Raw genomic sequence first — 15925 nt, 5'->3', positions numbered from 1 at the left:
GCCCGGTGCGGGATTCGATACGGGGTGTACTGCACCACAAGGCGACATCACTAACCGCTTTGCTAACGGGTCTTATTAGTAGTTTACACTACTTTGCTTGATGGCTGTCTCTAATGAAATGTTATTGTTGTTTGGCTTCCCCCGATGGTGGAATAAGAAGGTAAAGGTACCTCTTGGGATTTTTTTCCATGTTGGTTGACGAACAACTTGCCACCACCAGGTGAATAAGAACATGAACAACTCAATTAAAAAAAAAAAACAGACTAAAGTCGAAAACTAGATCTAAGTCTGTTGTGTTGGTGAGTGAATCACAGGACACGAACGGTTATTTAACTTCACTTAGCAACAATTAACTTTCATCCAACTTTCTCTCCCCGCCCTGCTTGTTCTTCTTCTGTCTCCTTCCAGCAGCCCCTATCCGCCAGCCATCGTCTCACAGTGCCACCCAGTGGCAATGGGGTGTAGTGCCCAAAATCCTGCGTATCGATCCTGTTATTTTAAGAGCTGAAATAAAAAAATTTAAAGTTGACATCTACGATTGATTCTCAGAAAATTCATTTGGACACCTTCACCACTCAGTGACGTCCCTCATCTGTTGATTTCCCTATTTTGAACGTTTTCAGTCAACACGTGTTATCATCCCCTGTAATCACTCCTCCCATTGAGATGCTTCTTTATAATTCACGTATTATAATTTATACGTTACTCTAGTACAGTGGTTCTCAACCTTTTTGGGGTCCTGGACCCCCTGCGTATTTTTGATCTACCCTGAGGACCCCTCCACCTGATCTTGGGGGAGGGGGGTTGCAATTTGATAGAAACAGTAGAAACTGCATTTTAAATTGCATTATAGCATTTATTCACTCTTTGGGGCAAAAATAAGAGCTTTCAGTTGTAACTTAGATATAGTTAACAAAACAGAATTCTTATGCAGTAACTTGCAGTTATATGTAACAAAACAGAATATGTATTCAGTAACTTTCAGATATATGTAACAAAACAGAATTTTTATGCAGTAACTTTTAACAATGCAAACGGGAGCGAGATCTCTTATTAAAATACAACAAATTACACTTGTGAAACAGATGTAATTAGAGAAAAAAAGTCCTGTTACCCTTTATAGTTTAGGTAGATAAAGGTCTCAGTCACATTTGAGTAAAACAATCCTATTTCTATAAATGTCATAGGATCTTTTTTTTAAAGATATTTTATTTTCACGGCCCCCGTGCAATTACACCACGGACCACTAGGGGTCCGCGGACCCCCGGTTGAGAAACACCGCTCTAGTATAATACGACCCATTCTCATACTCGACGTCACCATTTCCTCCCTCCTGGAACGTCCTACACTTCTTGACATGTCCACCTCCTGTTTACAGCGATGAACTACGAAATATTTGAGAAGGGGGGGGGGGAAATCGAGACAAGCCGTGAAAAGTCGATTTTTATCTCTAACCACACAAAGGTAAACAGAATCACTAGAAGCTGACCCATGACGTATCCACGTGTTATCGCTGCCGTAACGTCGCAGTAGCCTTGAGACGTAATTTTCCACAGAACTCCGCAACGGGGAATTCACGCCGACGTAGCATCGCTGCCACAAGAGGGCGACTCTACGTTATTTCTTCATCCCCCGGATGTGCCCGTAGTGCGCTTCGAGTGGGATTGTGGGAGTTGTAGTTTAGCTCACAATTGCCCCCCCCCACTCCCCTAAAAACAAAACATGGATGAGAAACGCGGAGTTAAAACGTTTTCAAGAAACCTTTAATATACCCTCTGTTATAACAAGCAATTCAAATCGCCCAAACTGACTAATGAGTCTCTCTTTCGCGAGGGATCGCCTCGCGTGCAAGAAAGCCTCCTGTGGCGTCAGGATGACGTCACTTGAGCCAAGCAAATTAAGCCAGCTGGGCTCGACAGCCTGGGCCCAGCGTCACCGATGGGAAAGGAAAGCACTGGAGAACTTGGGAAGGTCATCCTTTCGAGACAACAGAGCGTATTCGTCAAAGCCTGTCAGGATGTAATTATTCATCTGTTATCAGCAAATTATGCATCCTCTTTATTATGATTTCCGAGGCCTCACTTATCTGCAATGCCCGGCACAGCTGTTCGGAAAATGTTCAGTAGATATTTTTCAAAGTATGTGATGTTCAGGCCAACTACCTTTAGTGTCTCTGTGGGCCAGCTGCTTTTTGGCCTGCTTATGGTGCAAATCACCAGAGATTCGACCAGACTGGCTCCACGTTTCTGCCACTACTTGCTTCCCTTCTGTCCAGTCTCTACCCACGGTGTTAGCTGTGCTTCTGCAAATATCCCTGCATGTGTGCACACTATTTGCATGATGTGCAAATGTGGCACCACACCATCAAAACCAATGTTTGCCGTTTCTCACTGCCATGAGATTGAATTGCCCAACGGTTTTCTGACAGTCGAGGCCACGTCAGAGAAAGAATCGTGATCTCGGAACACCGAGTGTACTTCCGTTTACTCTCGAAATAAAAATGAAGAAGCTACGTTTGCCATTCTCTTTCCCCAAGTGGCTTATAAACAAATTTGTACCCCTTAATGAAGTCAAGGGGGCACAAAGTTGTAGGAGGAATCTGGACAAACTGTCAAAAAGCGTTGGGGTACATAAAAAAAAAAATGTCATGTTTTTTTTTTTCTCTCCCTCAGTTGAGATTCTTCCATTTTTGGAGGCAGACTACTGCAGTAACAGCGGTCACAGGCTACCGGGGATAAAGTGACATTATACACCACCCGCTAAACGCTCCAGTAACAATGTCCTTGTGACATCTGATATAAGCACGTGTGCCATCTTGAGAGTGATAAATATTAATAGTGAGATAAACCATGTTTATGCATTTTTTGTCAAAATTAAATAAAACATCAATGAAAAGAATTTCACACATTTATCATCTTCTCTGGTTAAATTATAATGTCAGAAAGTTATATCAAACACCAGCAAAAATAGTAGATGAAGTGAAAGCAATAATACTTCCATGCGGTAACTGATGAGCATTTGGATCAAACCAGTACCTGACATCTAGATCTTTTCCCCCCCACCACAAAAATGCATCATTTCCTGTCTAGTTTGTTCAAAAAATCCTGTCTTTTTTATTGCCTTCATTCCATGTTCCCCCGAGGACCTCCTGATGAGATCCACAATATAAAAACTATTGATCTATACATCAAATGTTGTCAACAAGCACCAGTGGAGAATATGTACATAAGTGTGTATGGATTTAGAACTTGGTCCCCTCAGGTCTAAATTATGATCTGCAGGACAAGAGTTAAAGGTGACTGGTTCATAAAGACAGTTTTGACCTCACTTTGACGCGGCATATTTGAGACAATTTGCTCCAATTGTTTCAGCAATTTCTGAATGTGTATTTTCAGATATATGTGCATTTCAAATGAGGATTCTGAGCAACTTCCATCGTCAAATAACATTAACTTGCTTTCATGGAGAAAGCTAATGTATGCACAAACACATTGTCAAATAAGGTGTTGCTATTTGCTCCCGTCAGCACCTAAGTTGGATTAAAAGAAAAAAGAAAAATAAAATACAGGAAGGTGAGTTTGTAATATCCTATTGTTTAATGAAAGGGTACTGTACTGATCAGCAGGTAAGGGGCACAGTAAAACTACGACGGAAAGGCAAAGAGCTCGGGTTTAACACGTCTGTCCGTTTCAAATGCAATACCATTCAGTCCACAGGAACTGCTTCAACACCCTTGTGCACTAGCTTGAATGTGTATCGAGGACGCAGGCTGAGGATGCAGGTGGAGGGAGGGGAGGAGGAGGCGCAGGGGTACAACGGAGAGTGTGCTGTTGTCACGAGTAAAGGAAGTGTAAGGGGGTGAAAAAACAATTCCTTCTAGTTTTAACTATATCCCTCTGATCAACCAAAGTTCTGAATGGAAGCGGCAACAACGTGTGCGGACCTGACCGTTGGCTCTGATCGTGGCTTCCACTCGGCTTACTTCTGGAGGCGGATAAGTTCTTAGTATTTTTTTGTTTTGTTTTGTTTTTTCCTTCCCCTCCCCCCCCCTCTCCTTTTTTAAACTCTCTTCAGAGTACGCTCATACTGCGTAGAGTTCATAGATCTTCTTGGCGCAATAGGCCAGGGCAGCCAGTGCTATCGTGTTGTGGAGTCTCTTTCTGTGGATGTCATCCCTGCGTACCAGTACCACGGGTGTGGAAGAGGTGAGTGTATGCAGTGGCAGCCGCGAGAGTTTTTGGCTGTCATATTCCACCTGGTACTTGCAGCAGGGGTCAAACTGCCATGAAATGCCATAGAGGGCAGCAGAAGCCACACTGAGGGCGCCAGCCGGCAACGCCACGTAGCGCAAGTATTCGTGTGGCAGTGAAAGTGGTGTCAGGAGGCAGGCAGCGCCTGACAACACCGCTGTCTTGTGTAGGCAGTTGCCAACAGCAATCCAGCGCGCTGTCTCGTCTCCGATGCGTGTGGGCTCAATCACAATATATTTGTACTGGGCCTCCAGTGCCTGTTCCAGCTCATACTCGAACTGGTCCTGCGCATTTTCCCCATTGTAAATCTCGTGCACAATGTAGCAGTCTGTTGCCGCCATCACACCCCTGTACGGAACAAAAGAAAAAAGGCATTTGAGGAAAACAGTGAGAGATGACGATTATCACATCAGACGCTTCGTTTAAGGAACCACATTTCCAAACTGGGCTGCTCCGTTTTACCCAACGCACCTATGAGTTCTGAGCATTTTTTTTTTAACACAGGACACATTTGATGAAACGCTTTTAAAATGGGGGCTGGACCACAATACAGGAAGAGACACAGCTGAAAAAAGAGCTATCGAAGCCGGGAGGTATTTAGGGGATATCTTTGCATCTTAAAAAAACAACAACCAGATGTTATTTTAAGAGCCTTAAATCCACTTGGCTAAGACAATGATACTCTCACTTCTTGTGCAGGATTCACATTTACGACCTTAGCAACTGACATGGGCTATGACACACTTCTCCCCCGCATGTGACCGTGCCATGACATGCAGCACAGTCACCATGTTGAGTGTTTACTGGCCCCAGCATTTAAACGAGTTAGTGGTTTTAAAAAGGCACTTTCAGTGCCTCGCACGCCATGTCAGCTAGTTCCAACGGCTAGGCTTCACTGACGACACAAAGCACTGAGCATTTACTCAACCGAAAACCCATATGGAAAGATTATAAGCGTTTTAAAAAATTCCATTAAACGTGCATCAATGTGACCCCCAAGAATTCTCCGCGAGTTATTCCTCATCCAACCAAGCCACTGGTGAGAGAAGCCCTGCGCCTGGCTCTGAAACGCGTGGTTAGATGAGCTTCACGTGACAGGTTCGAGCCCTGCTGTGACTCCGACGAACGTGAACCTGCACGCACGTCGGCGTGCCAGAGAGAGGTCCGAGGCCTGCAATGGACGGGCGGACAGGGCAGCGCTACAAGTGTAGCGCAACCGGGCGGCCGAACGCGTTTTTTTGGTTGGTTTTTTCGGAGACAGTTTGGACGTGTTGTCCGCACCCGTCACGTACACAAGTTCGCCAAGTGGTTAGGTAACGCTAGCCAGCTCGCATGCCAAGTGGGGGTGACTACCAGCCAAGTTCCAACTGTTCTACCTTAGCGCAAAAAAAAAAGGAGAAGAAGAAACAAACACGGTAGAGAGCTAACTTCGATTAATGGATACGAACCGGCCACGTAGGGGAGAGAGAGGGGGGAAACACACACAGATATTGGTGTAACACATCACCCGTTTCAACTTTCTAACAGTTGTTGCTAGTTGACCGACGCTGACCCAATCAAAACATCACCAGAGCCGCCGGGCGCAAGCTAGTCCGCTCGCTGACGTTATTGGCTAGCGTTAGCCTAGCCACCCGACGGTGCAGCTGATTCCGGACAGTCGCGCGGGTATTTTACTGTAAAAGTCGACGCGGCGCGCGCATTCGGGACCCGCCGCGCGCTGGCGCGGGGAGACGGACCCCCCGCATCAAAAGGGACTCCGCACAACGGCGGCGACGGGGTGCGACTGACCTCTCCCTGTTTGCTGGGACACCGCGCCTCCTTCCCAGCGACGCCATGTTGGAGATGAGCGCAGTAATTGCGGCCGACGTATTCGCGCCGAGCTGCATTGTGGGTAATGTAGTGGCGTTCCCGCGGCCCGGCGGAGGGAGCCGAGCCGGCGGCACACTACGACTCCCGTGATGCAGTTCGAGCGGGGGTTTCGCCGCGTACGTTTCTCGCGGGTCCGTGGCGAGAGGTCGGACCACGCTTGGTGTCACAAGCGCCACCAAAAACCGAGCGGATCTGGATTTGCTGACAGATAAAAGATGACGAGGCTCGTCCCAAAACCGAGCGCCCGGCAGGTTCGTCAGGAGGATCAAAACGGAGAACATATTAGGAATAACAATGTATTACGAGCACGCACACCTAGGGCGAACGAGCAAGTTAAAAACACTTACGTCTTCTTCTAAGGGTTTATTATAGACATGTGTTTTCCACATAGGCTCGCAGGTACTCATCCATAATGCATCCCTGTGTGCACAACGAACCCAGCTCGAACCGTTCCGTATCGCGTTGCACTGTGAGGTGCAGTGTGCCCTTTAGACCACCAGCACTGGTCACGTACCAGACCGCTGAGTCAAAACTCAAGTGGCAGTAACGATGACCTCTTAACACTTTCACAGCCCAGTATATTCATGTTTCATGTGCCTGTTATTACGTCACGCTTACCCAACATAATTCATAAACTTCATTTTGGCCTGGGGTGGAGGGGAACGTGTTTGTTCAGAGGTCTCTCTCTCTCTCTCTCTCTCTCCCTCCCCCTCTCTCTGATGGTCTCTCTCTCCTCTCTCTCTCTCTCTCTCTCGCTCCCCCCCCTCTCTCTCCCCTCTCTCTCCCTCTCCACCTCTCTCTGAGGGTCTCTCTCTCTCTCTCTCTGATGGTCTCTCTCTCTCTCTCTCTCTCTCTCTCTCTCTCTCTCTCTCTCTCTCTCTCTCTCTCTCTCCTCTCTCTCGCTCTCCCCCCCTCTCCTCTCTCTCTCTCTCCTCTCTCTCTCCCCCTCTCTCTGATGGTCTCTCTCTCTCTCTCCTCTCTTCTCTCTCTCTCCTCTCTCTCTCTGTCCCCCTCTCTCTGATGGTCTCTCTCCTCTCTCTCTCTCTCTCTCTCTCTCTCTCTCTCTGATATACAGAACTCAATATTGATGAGACTTAGAGTGTATAAGCAGTTATCATACTAGCCCAAACCGGTAAGATGTTATTTCATGTAGTATACGTTTATTTATTTATTAAAGGGCACCTTCATATTCCCATCACAAATATCTCTGTGCATTTTTATAAATAGACTATGATAAATATGAGGTTGAAATTGTTGAGTCATACAAGTACTTGTGCACTATAATTGATAACAAGCTGAACTTTGGTTATAATACCAATTTGCAATGCAAAAAAAAAAGCCAGCAGCGCCTTTTTTTTTTGTCTGAGGGAGCCGGCTAAGATCGGTGTCGACAGGTCCCTGTTGACTTTGTTCTACAGGTCTTTTACTGAGTCGGTTATTCCTTTTTCTTTTCTCGGTTGGTACGCCTCTCTCAATCTCAAAACAGAAAAACGCACCAACAAAGGTGGCCAAGGTCTGCGGAGGTATCACAGCTACCCAACAGAATAGTCTGTCTGATATTTATAACAAACAGATGTTAAGGAAAGCGGAGTCCATCCTGTCTGACAGCACCCACCCCCCCTGCACCTAGAGTTTCAGACCTTGCCTTCTGGTTCCTGCTTCAAATACCCAGTAGTCAAAACCAGCGGATACAAACACTCCTTCATTGCCTCAGCTATTTCACTGCTACACTCCAGTAGTAAGAGGCCATGCCGGCTCGACCTTGATAAACACTGTTCACTGTTTTTGTTGGCTTTGTTCTCCTCACTACATGTCGTATTTATTTGCCTTACGTGTTCTGTGGCGTGTTTGTGTGTTTAAATGTTGCCGCTGCTACACCACAATCGCCCCTCTGGCTAAAAATAAAACCTACTTGACTTGAAAAACACGACCTTGGGTCAGTATTCTTTCCGGTATTGGCACCCCTTGGGACTAACACTGACTTGTTTAAGTGTAAACTGGTCTGGGGTTAAATGGATATTCTGAATCCTAATGGGCAATGAGTATTTGGATGATGACTACTCTAGTAGTATCTGCGTGTAAACACAGTCACCGACTTGTTGAATTTCAGCCTTGACATTCTTAGTTTTGTATCCGTCCTTAAGTATCGACTCCACCCCGACTGGATCACCGCAATGAGAAATGGCTGGGACACTGACGGAGAAGAGATTTCGCTGGAAAAATGTGCTTGGGTGGGGATTGTTGATGTCATTTCCTTCTTCCTCGTGGGAGGTAGCTTGCATCTGACAACCCGCTCGGCAGCTGGTCATCAGAACCAACACCAGATCTAAAGGAAGGTTGTGAGAATACTTTATGATCCAAATACATAAGCAGCCTTCTATAACTCTGTCGGAGATTATTACCGGTGTTAAATTTGCCTCGACAACTTTTGGTCCGGGTCTTGTTTTGGCCTCAACCACCCAAGATCTTGGTCTCGTCTTTTTCTTGACCGGGATGGTCTCGGTTTCATAATTTTAGCTGTAGTGAGCGTAAAGTTAATTGACAATTAATAATAAAATCTTATATTTTTTTCTGAAATCCCTTCAACAAATACTCTCCCCAGGAATGAACAGTAACTTTTGGACGGATCGGTCAACGAAGGACCCCTTGTACCATCTACATTAACTGCTGAGACCACGCTGAATGAAGTGTAAAGTGCAGAAATGTGCGTGTGAAGCACGGCACCGTACGAGGCCGCGTGGTCTCAGGAGCATGTAGCTGCTTGCAAAGCTTGCAAGTTGTGAGATTTGTCAAACAGGAAGTTGGAGAAGCCCGAGATGTTACTCCCCTAAACAAGGGCAATCGTCACATGTAAACATTCTTCACAAGCCGCGAGTCCACTGAAGAAATACTTTTATTTTACATTTTCTGTCTTTATGCTGACCTTAAGTCATTTTGACATCAGACACACTGGCTAGTGTGGATTAGACTGGTGAAAGCACACTGTGGTACACACTAAAACATGGGAGTGTTCCAGAATGTTATAGCTAGAATTCAAAGTAACACGAGTCTGTGCACCATAACAGTATGGTTGAACTCGGACAGCCTATGACACATCAACGGAAAAGCTCCACGTAAAGAGGAAAGAAAAACAAAACAAAACAGTGCGGATGGAGTGGAAAACAACCTCAACGAGCTCCGATCTGCAAAGCCTACCTCCCCCCAATGTTGCTGAACGAAAGGAGAAAGCGGCCACAGGTTGTGAATGCCCTATGCAGTACCTTCTCGGGTACTTACTGGAGCAGAAAAACTCATCCGTACAAAAATGTCAGTACTGTATCGCACAGTGAAAGGTTTAAGACCCGCTCCATCACACGTGTGTCTTTTGTTTCGTCGTAGCAACAAATGGAACGACGACAAAAGAAAGCCCCATAAGACATTACCTCCAGGCTTTTTCAGGTTGGCTGTAATGGGGTTAGACATCCTTGGTTTGTGCCGTTTGGCTGAAACATTATCCATTTCTGTGTTCCTCTTTATCCGACAGATCACTTTCTTTACTTCAGAAAAAAAACGCAACAGTTTAATTCACCTGAAATAATTGGGAAACACATGCTAAGAGCTGATGAGTGATGTTGAACCTAAATTCCTTTTAAGGTCTTAACAGCACATATTTGGGGAAAGATGTCCAATTAAACCATTATCTCGAAGAAAAACAAAACAAAAAAAAACAGGAAGAAACCCCTCACGCGATCCCCCTCTGTACATACTGCTCAAAGATAACCGTGTAACTACCTCTACACCAACATTTATAAAGAAAAATATCCTCTTTTGGACAGAAAGATCCCAAGAGGGCTTCTCTACTAATAGCGAATAAACTAGAATGAAATTCCTGTGCTGCATTTAACATTTGCCACCTTTTAAGTCAACATTTAGCATAAACTGCTGCAAAAAAAAAAAAGGTTCGGGAAAGAATCAGGGAAGCCTTCACTAATTTCAGTCCAAACATCACAGAGAACAACGCTTGCTTCATCCTCTATTACTGCCCCTAACCAGTCAGATCAGTGAGGAAGTATGTCCAACCCTTTGCTGATGTCCATGGCAGGTCTATATCCTTGCGGTCTTTGGCTGAGGTAGCAGGCTTCAGCTTTGGTTGGCTTGTTTGCATTCTGTGATTAAGATTCACCAACAGTCTGCTACTGTAACATGACTCATTTCCTGTTTGAGTTGGTATTATGTTGTGGACATCACCGGGTGCTTGTCCGGACATCGTGGAAGCCTTGCCGTCAAGCGAAAAATATCTCCGCTTTTTCAGAATTGTCCCATTTAACAATGACAGGAAGGCTCGGAAATAACCCTCCAACTCCAAAGCATGCACCCGGGTTTCTCTTCTGGGAGTCTTACTCTGCACTCCCGATCCCTTGTGTTTCAATATTTGCTGGGTGTCATTGATAAATATGTTCAAAGTACTGAGGGTGAGGATTCTCTTTGACGTATTTCTGAATGTACCAGCAGGTCAAGTGGGCTTTCAGATCCTCTTCCACCACAAAATCCATGGCTGCCTATCATCAGAACAAAGTAGAATCATACATTAATTACTTTGGGTTTCATTGAGCATCTGAAAGAAGGTCTCATGCAAAACCTTTTAATGTTCATCGATCCCTGAATTTAGCTTTGAGTACTCATCAACAACCAGGAAGAACATGGCTGATCAGTGAATACTTAAGTGTGGAAATGTGTTTCTTTTTCGGCTGTACGTCTCTGACCTCAAAACTCTATAAAATTTAAAAAGCATTTGATCATATCCTTCTTGATGTTTCTGGCGTGGACTTAATTCAAAAACACTTAAACATGAGAAAACATCCTGCTGGCCCAATTGGCAGCTCTGATTTTCTCCAGTATCGAATACTGTACTTGTGGTAGGTCATCACCTACGACCAGTTTCATATGCAAATATGGTCATGACCATTAACTGCAGTTTCAGTGGCCATGTGGAGTATTCACAGAGGATTTTGGGAATTGTCTTGATGCCATGCTCAATAATCCAGGTAAGAAAAAGTGACAAAGATGTCACTTAGCTGAGTGATGAAATGTATCTGTCAATAAACTTTGTATCCAGATGAGCTGATTCAACCTTCTTTTATTTTCTTACCTGGATTATAGCACATGCATAAATACGTCATTACCTAAGATACTCTTGTCAATATCTGACTTATTTCCAATCATAAGGCTACTGCTGTTAGACTAACCATGGGGGGGGGGGGACTTTGGCTTGCATGAATAAGCTTGAGAGATAGGCTTACATTTATATGAGCCTCAACACGTTTTTTTTTTTTGTCAAATTATATGTGTATTATTATAACCAGGGAAGTTGTCATCAAGAAGCTGGATCTTCCTCTTACAGCTCGCCGATAGTGATCCAACCTCCCAATGCATGTAAAACTCTTCCCTTTGAAATTAACACAAGTCTTCATGTATCAACCTTCAATGAAAGAAATGTAAAGAATAACCAACTTTTTGATTATGCCTTTTTACATTAATTTAAAGCTGCTACAATGAGATTTTTTACAGAATCAGTTTCAATTGAATTTTGATCCCTTTGTGCTGCATTCCCTGCAAAACCTCAAAAAATTATTTATGGCAAACAGCTGGGATACATGGCCACAATCAAAGACACATTACCTTGTCTCTGTATATCTTGCAAACACATTTTTCCAAAATGCTGCTACGTCTCGCTCTTCTCTTCAAAACAAACGCACAAGCTATCAAAAGGTGAACGTAGACTTTTGTGACGATGGTCTTTCTCCTGCTTTTTACCTACATGGTCACTCAAAGCCAAGAAAAATCTAAAACTCACCGTAGCAGCTTCAATTTTCACTGAATGTATGTGAGCAAGGCATGGAATCAGTTTTTTAAAGATAAAATAAACATCAAGAGCACATAACCAAAACTTTCACGAATCTTTTTTTTTAAGATTTTTTTTTGCCATTTTCCACCTTTACTGGATAGTGATAATAGAGAGAGAGAGAGAGAGAGAGACAGGAAAGCCAGGGGTTGCACATGCGGCAAAGCACCCAGGCTGGATTCGAGCCCAGGCTGGATTCGAATCCAGGCCGCTGCGGTAAAGACTCAGCCTTGTGTGATATGCACTCTTATCAGGTGAGCCAGCGGGGCGCCCTTAAAAAAACTTACCTTAGCCAGGTGCTTGGCAATGCCTCTGCCTCGATACGCATCTGGAACCTCAGTGTGCTGCAGGTCCACCGTTTTCTTCCCAATGTATTCATACAGAAGTACTGCACGATCATGAGAGCCTAAGGGCAGACAGAACACCTCTATTGTATCCAGACTGTATCTACCGGGCTCATTTGTATAGATAGACATTTTTCCACCACTGGGTAACACTTGAGAAAGAGCTCCAAATGGTACACACAATAAAAAACACAATATTTGAAATGCCCCTTATAAAGGGCATTGGTGCACTGGCACAGTCTTTCTGTCTTATAGTATCGATGATGTTACCTGGCCAGGCAGTACCCTTGCACAGAAGAAATGCAGACGAACGAGGGCTAAAGGGGTGGGGGTGGGGGGGTGTTAAGAGATATCATCTTTAGCAAAAAAATACTCCATTTCAATATGCTGATATCATTGCAATAAGTCAAATGGTAAAATGTGCTTCACTTGGACCCCCTCTTAAAACAAAACAAAAAATTGCAACATATTTGATCATCCTGATTTTGGATACATACGTCACCGTGTACTTGGAACTCGCTAGTAATAAGCAAGCATCATCTCTGGAGATACAAGTCTTGATTGCTCAAGTATTTTTGAAGCACTAAAATCAAAACACCAGTATTTTGTTGAGCCGTCACATACTGTATTACAAGTTCGGGCAACACACTTCAGGAGTGTTTTCACTTTATGTAGACATTTTTTAAACAAAGTATGTGTTTTTTTATTTTTTTTACAGCAGGGAGTGCAGTGCTGTAGACCAGTGGTTCTCAACCTTTTTGGGGTCCTGGACCCCCTGCGTATTTTTGATCTACCCTGAGGACCCCTCCACCTGATCTTGGGGGAGGGGGGTTGCAATTTGATAGAAACAGTAGAAACTGCCATTTTAAATTGCATTATAGCATTTATTCACCCTTTGGGGCAAAAATAAGAGCTTTCAGTTGTAACTTAGATATAGTTAACAAAACAGAATATGTATTCAGTAACTTTCAGATATATGTAACAAAACAGAATATGTATTCAGTAACTTTCAGATATATGTAACAAAACAGAATATGTATTCAGTAACTTTCAGATATATGTAACAACAGCATTTTTATGCAGTAACTTTTAACAATGCAAACGGGAGCGAGATCTCTTATTAAAATACAACAAATTACACTTGTGAAATAGATGTAATTAGAGGAAAAAGTCCCGTTACCCTTTATAGTTTAGGTAGATAAAGGTCTCAGTCACATCTGAGTAAAACAATCCTATTTCTATGAACGTCATAGGATCTTCTTTTTAAAGATATTTTATTTTCACGGACCCCTTGCAATTACACCACGGACCACTAGGGGGTCCGCGGACCCCCGGTTGAGAAACACTGCTGGTAGACCGCAAAACGAACTTTTGCCTGAAACGCAACGGGTGCCGAAATAAGCCCTCTGCAACACCGGGCCAGATGTGAGGGGGGGGGGGGAGAAGAAGAGAGGCTTAGATAACTATGACGCCTGTGCAGACGTTATAACGCGACGCGAGCGCTTCTCCGTTTCCTCAGGCGAGGTTTTGTGAAAGTCCCGGAGTTGCACGGGGAAAACCAAAAGCGCTCGCTCGCAGACCGTTAAAGGGACGGTCCGAGACGAGGGTCCGACCCGGACCCGACCGCAGATCGGATGCGCGCTCGGAAGAAAGGAAAGCACGAGGTCAGCGCGCTCTCATTATAACCCCCCCACCCCCACCACCCCGGGACACAAAAAAAAAAGTCCAAGCAGCCGAAGAAGAAGAAGAAGTCGGTACCAAGGCAGCTAGAGAACCGCTCGACCCACAAAGCACGACGTTAGGAGCTCGGCATCTCATATCCGGAGAGAGAGAGAGGGGGGGGCTTTTGGGGGGGGGGGGTGGGCGAACAGAAACGGAACGGGGCATCTTTTCAACGGCAAGCTTGAGTTGGGGCGACGCGGGCCGGATGACAACGCTAGCTTAGCAGCCGATGCTAACCGAGCCAGCGGACGCTGCTTAGCCTCCGCTAGCTCGGGGGCCAATGTTGACATGTCGTTCCCAACTTACCGCTCAGCCTTATAACGAACTGCCGACGTTTCTTGTCGTGTTCGACCCGGATGGGAGGGCTGTTGATTTCAACGACGTTGACTTGGGCGGCCTGTGCCATAATAGCCAGCTGAACCGGACCTGGGGGACGAAGCGTCACTCCGAGACGTCGGTGGCCCGAAACGCGGCTGATGTGGCCCACAGGTTCACCGACGGTGCCAAAGGGGAAAACACGCCGTCCAGGCGAATCAGCTGTGAGGTCACGTGACGGCCGAGCCAACGACAACGTGCTGTCGGCGTCGCGACCGCTAGGTGGCGACAGAACGGCGGGAAAAAAAACACCCACACTAATAACTTACTGCTACTGCTTGCTTGCTTGCTGGTTGTCCATCGTGCCCGATGATGACCGTCTTCTTCTATTTGTGGGTCCTTTGAGGACTCAGATAGCGGAAGATACCTGCGCAGAGATGGTTTTTAAAGTGGCATGGGGGGTGCGCTTCTCCCAACGCCACATGACTTGATTGTAGAGGAGATGGTTCCGATGGCAAGGGACTACTACTACTACTTTCGCCCGCTAGGGGTCGCCAAAGCGGATCATCCGGTTTCCATTTTATTTGAATAGTCCAATATCACAAATTACAAATTTGCCTCAGTGAGCTTCACAGCAACACAACATCCTCGCATCGGATAAGGAACAACTCCCTAAAAAGAAAACCCCTTTAACAGGGAGGGGAAAAAAATAAATAAGAAGAAACCTCAGGGAGAGCAACAGAGGAGAGATCTCTCTCCCGAGACGGACAACGCGCAATGGATGTTGTGTGTACACAATTTACACAATGCAGCATTGGAAGAGGATAGCAGAATTATAATGGAATTATAAAATTTGTGAAGAATGTGATGCCCAGGACCCAAGCCACGCGACCACCATCGCCATGTAAAATAAACAAATAAATAAATAAATAAAAATTAGTCACACATCTTAGTGAGAGAAGGATACAACTGTCCTCTGCATCTTCCTCTGTCACACCAGCCACCTGCATGTCCTCTCTCACCACATCCATAAACCTCCTCTTTGGCCTTCCTCTTCTCCTCTTCCCTGGCCGCTCCATATTCAGCATCCTTCTCCCAGTATACCCAGCATCTCTCCTCCACATTTAAACTCATAGGCCTTTGTCACCTCTGCTCCTTGCATCCTCACCATTCCGCTGTCCTCCCTCTCATTCACACATAGGTATTCCATCTTGCTCCTACTGACTTTCATTCCTCTTCTCTCCAGTGCACACCTCCACCTCTCCAGGCTCTCCTCAATCTGCTCCCTACTCTCCCTACAGATCACAATGCCATCCAAAATAATATGAGTTAAACCTGTTAATTTGAGCTAGATTTGTCTCATTGTTCATGACAGTTTAGCTGGAGAATATGATGCTTTATAGATATTGACATCAATAAACTAACTGGATTTCCCAACTTTGTTCATTTGAACCACATTACAACTTTGCACCTAGAAATTCCCATTTTCACTCTGTTGTCATCAGTGTGGTCGTGGGGTTCTTTGAAAGATTTCTGGGCCAACT

At 45.0% G+C, this 15925-nt stretch overlaps 2 protein-coding genes across 3 annotated transcripts; both read right to left on the bottom strand.

Annotated features, from left to right (window-relative positions):
• Nucleotides 1-1438: 1438 nt before the first annotated feature.
• On the bottom strand, nucleotides 1439-6579 carry tmem11 (transmembrane protein 11). Of its 2 annotated transcripts, none has more exons than XM_056288106.1 (2): nucleotides 6467-6579; nucleotides 1439-4598 (listed from the first exon to the last, which is right to left on the bottom strand). In XM_056288106.1, the coding sequence occupies exon 2, from the start codon at nucleotides 4589-4591 to the stop codon at nucleotides 4082-4084; it is 510 nt and encodes a 169-aa protein (XP_056144081.1). In that variant the 5' UTR covers nucleotides 4592-4598; nucleotides 6467-6579; the 3' UTR covers nucleotides 1439-4081. The 2 variants fall into 2 exon arrangements, with proteins under 2 accessions (XP_056144081.1, XP_056144080.1); XM_056288105.1 differs by lacking the exon at nucleotides 6467-6579 and adding an exon at nucleotides 6039-6091 and having other exon boundaries at nucleotides 1441-4598.
• A 2421-nt stretch (nucleotides 6580-9000) lies between these two features.
• Nucleotides 9001-14732, bottom strand: natd1 (protein NATD1). Its single transcript, XM_056288134.1, has 3 exons — nucleotides 14373-14732; nucleotides 12288-12406; nucleotides 9001-10657 (listed from the first exon to the last, which is right to left on the bottom strand). Exons 1-3 carry the CDS (start codon nucleotides 14470-14472, stop codon nucleotides 10541-10543), a joined length of 336 nt encoding a protein of 111 aa, XP_056144109.1. The 5' UTR covers nucleotides 14473-14732; the 3' UTR covers nucleotides 9001-10540.
• Nucleotides 14733-15925: the final 1193 nt, after the last annotated feature.

The sequence above is a fragment of the Lampris incognitus genome, chromosome 10, assembly GCF_029633865.1.
Source record: "Lampris incognitus isolate fLamInc1 chromosome 10, fLamInc1.hap2, whole genome shotgun sequence".
NCBI classification, from domain to species: domain Eukaryota; kingdom Metazoa; phylum Chordata; class Actinopteri; order Lampriformes; family Lampridae; genus Lampris; species Lampris incognitus.
Note: the sequence above shows the minus strand (reverse complement) of the source record. Positions and strands in the feature narration are given on the sequence as shown.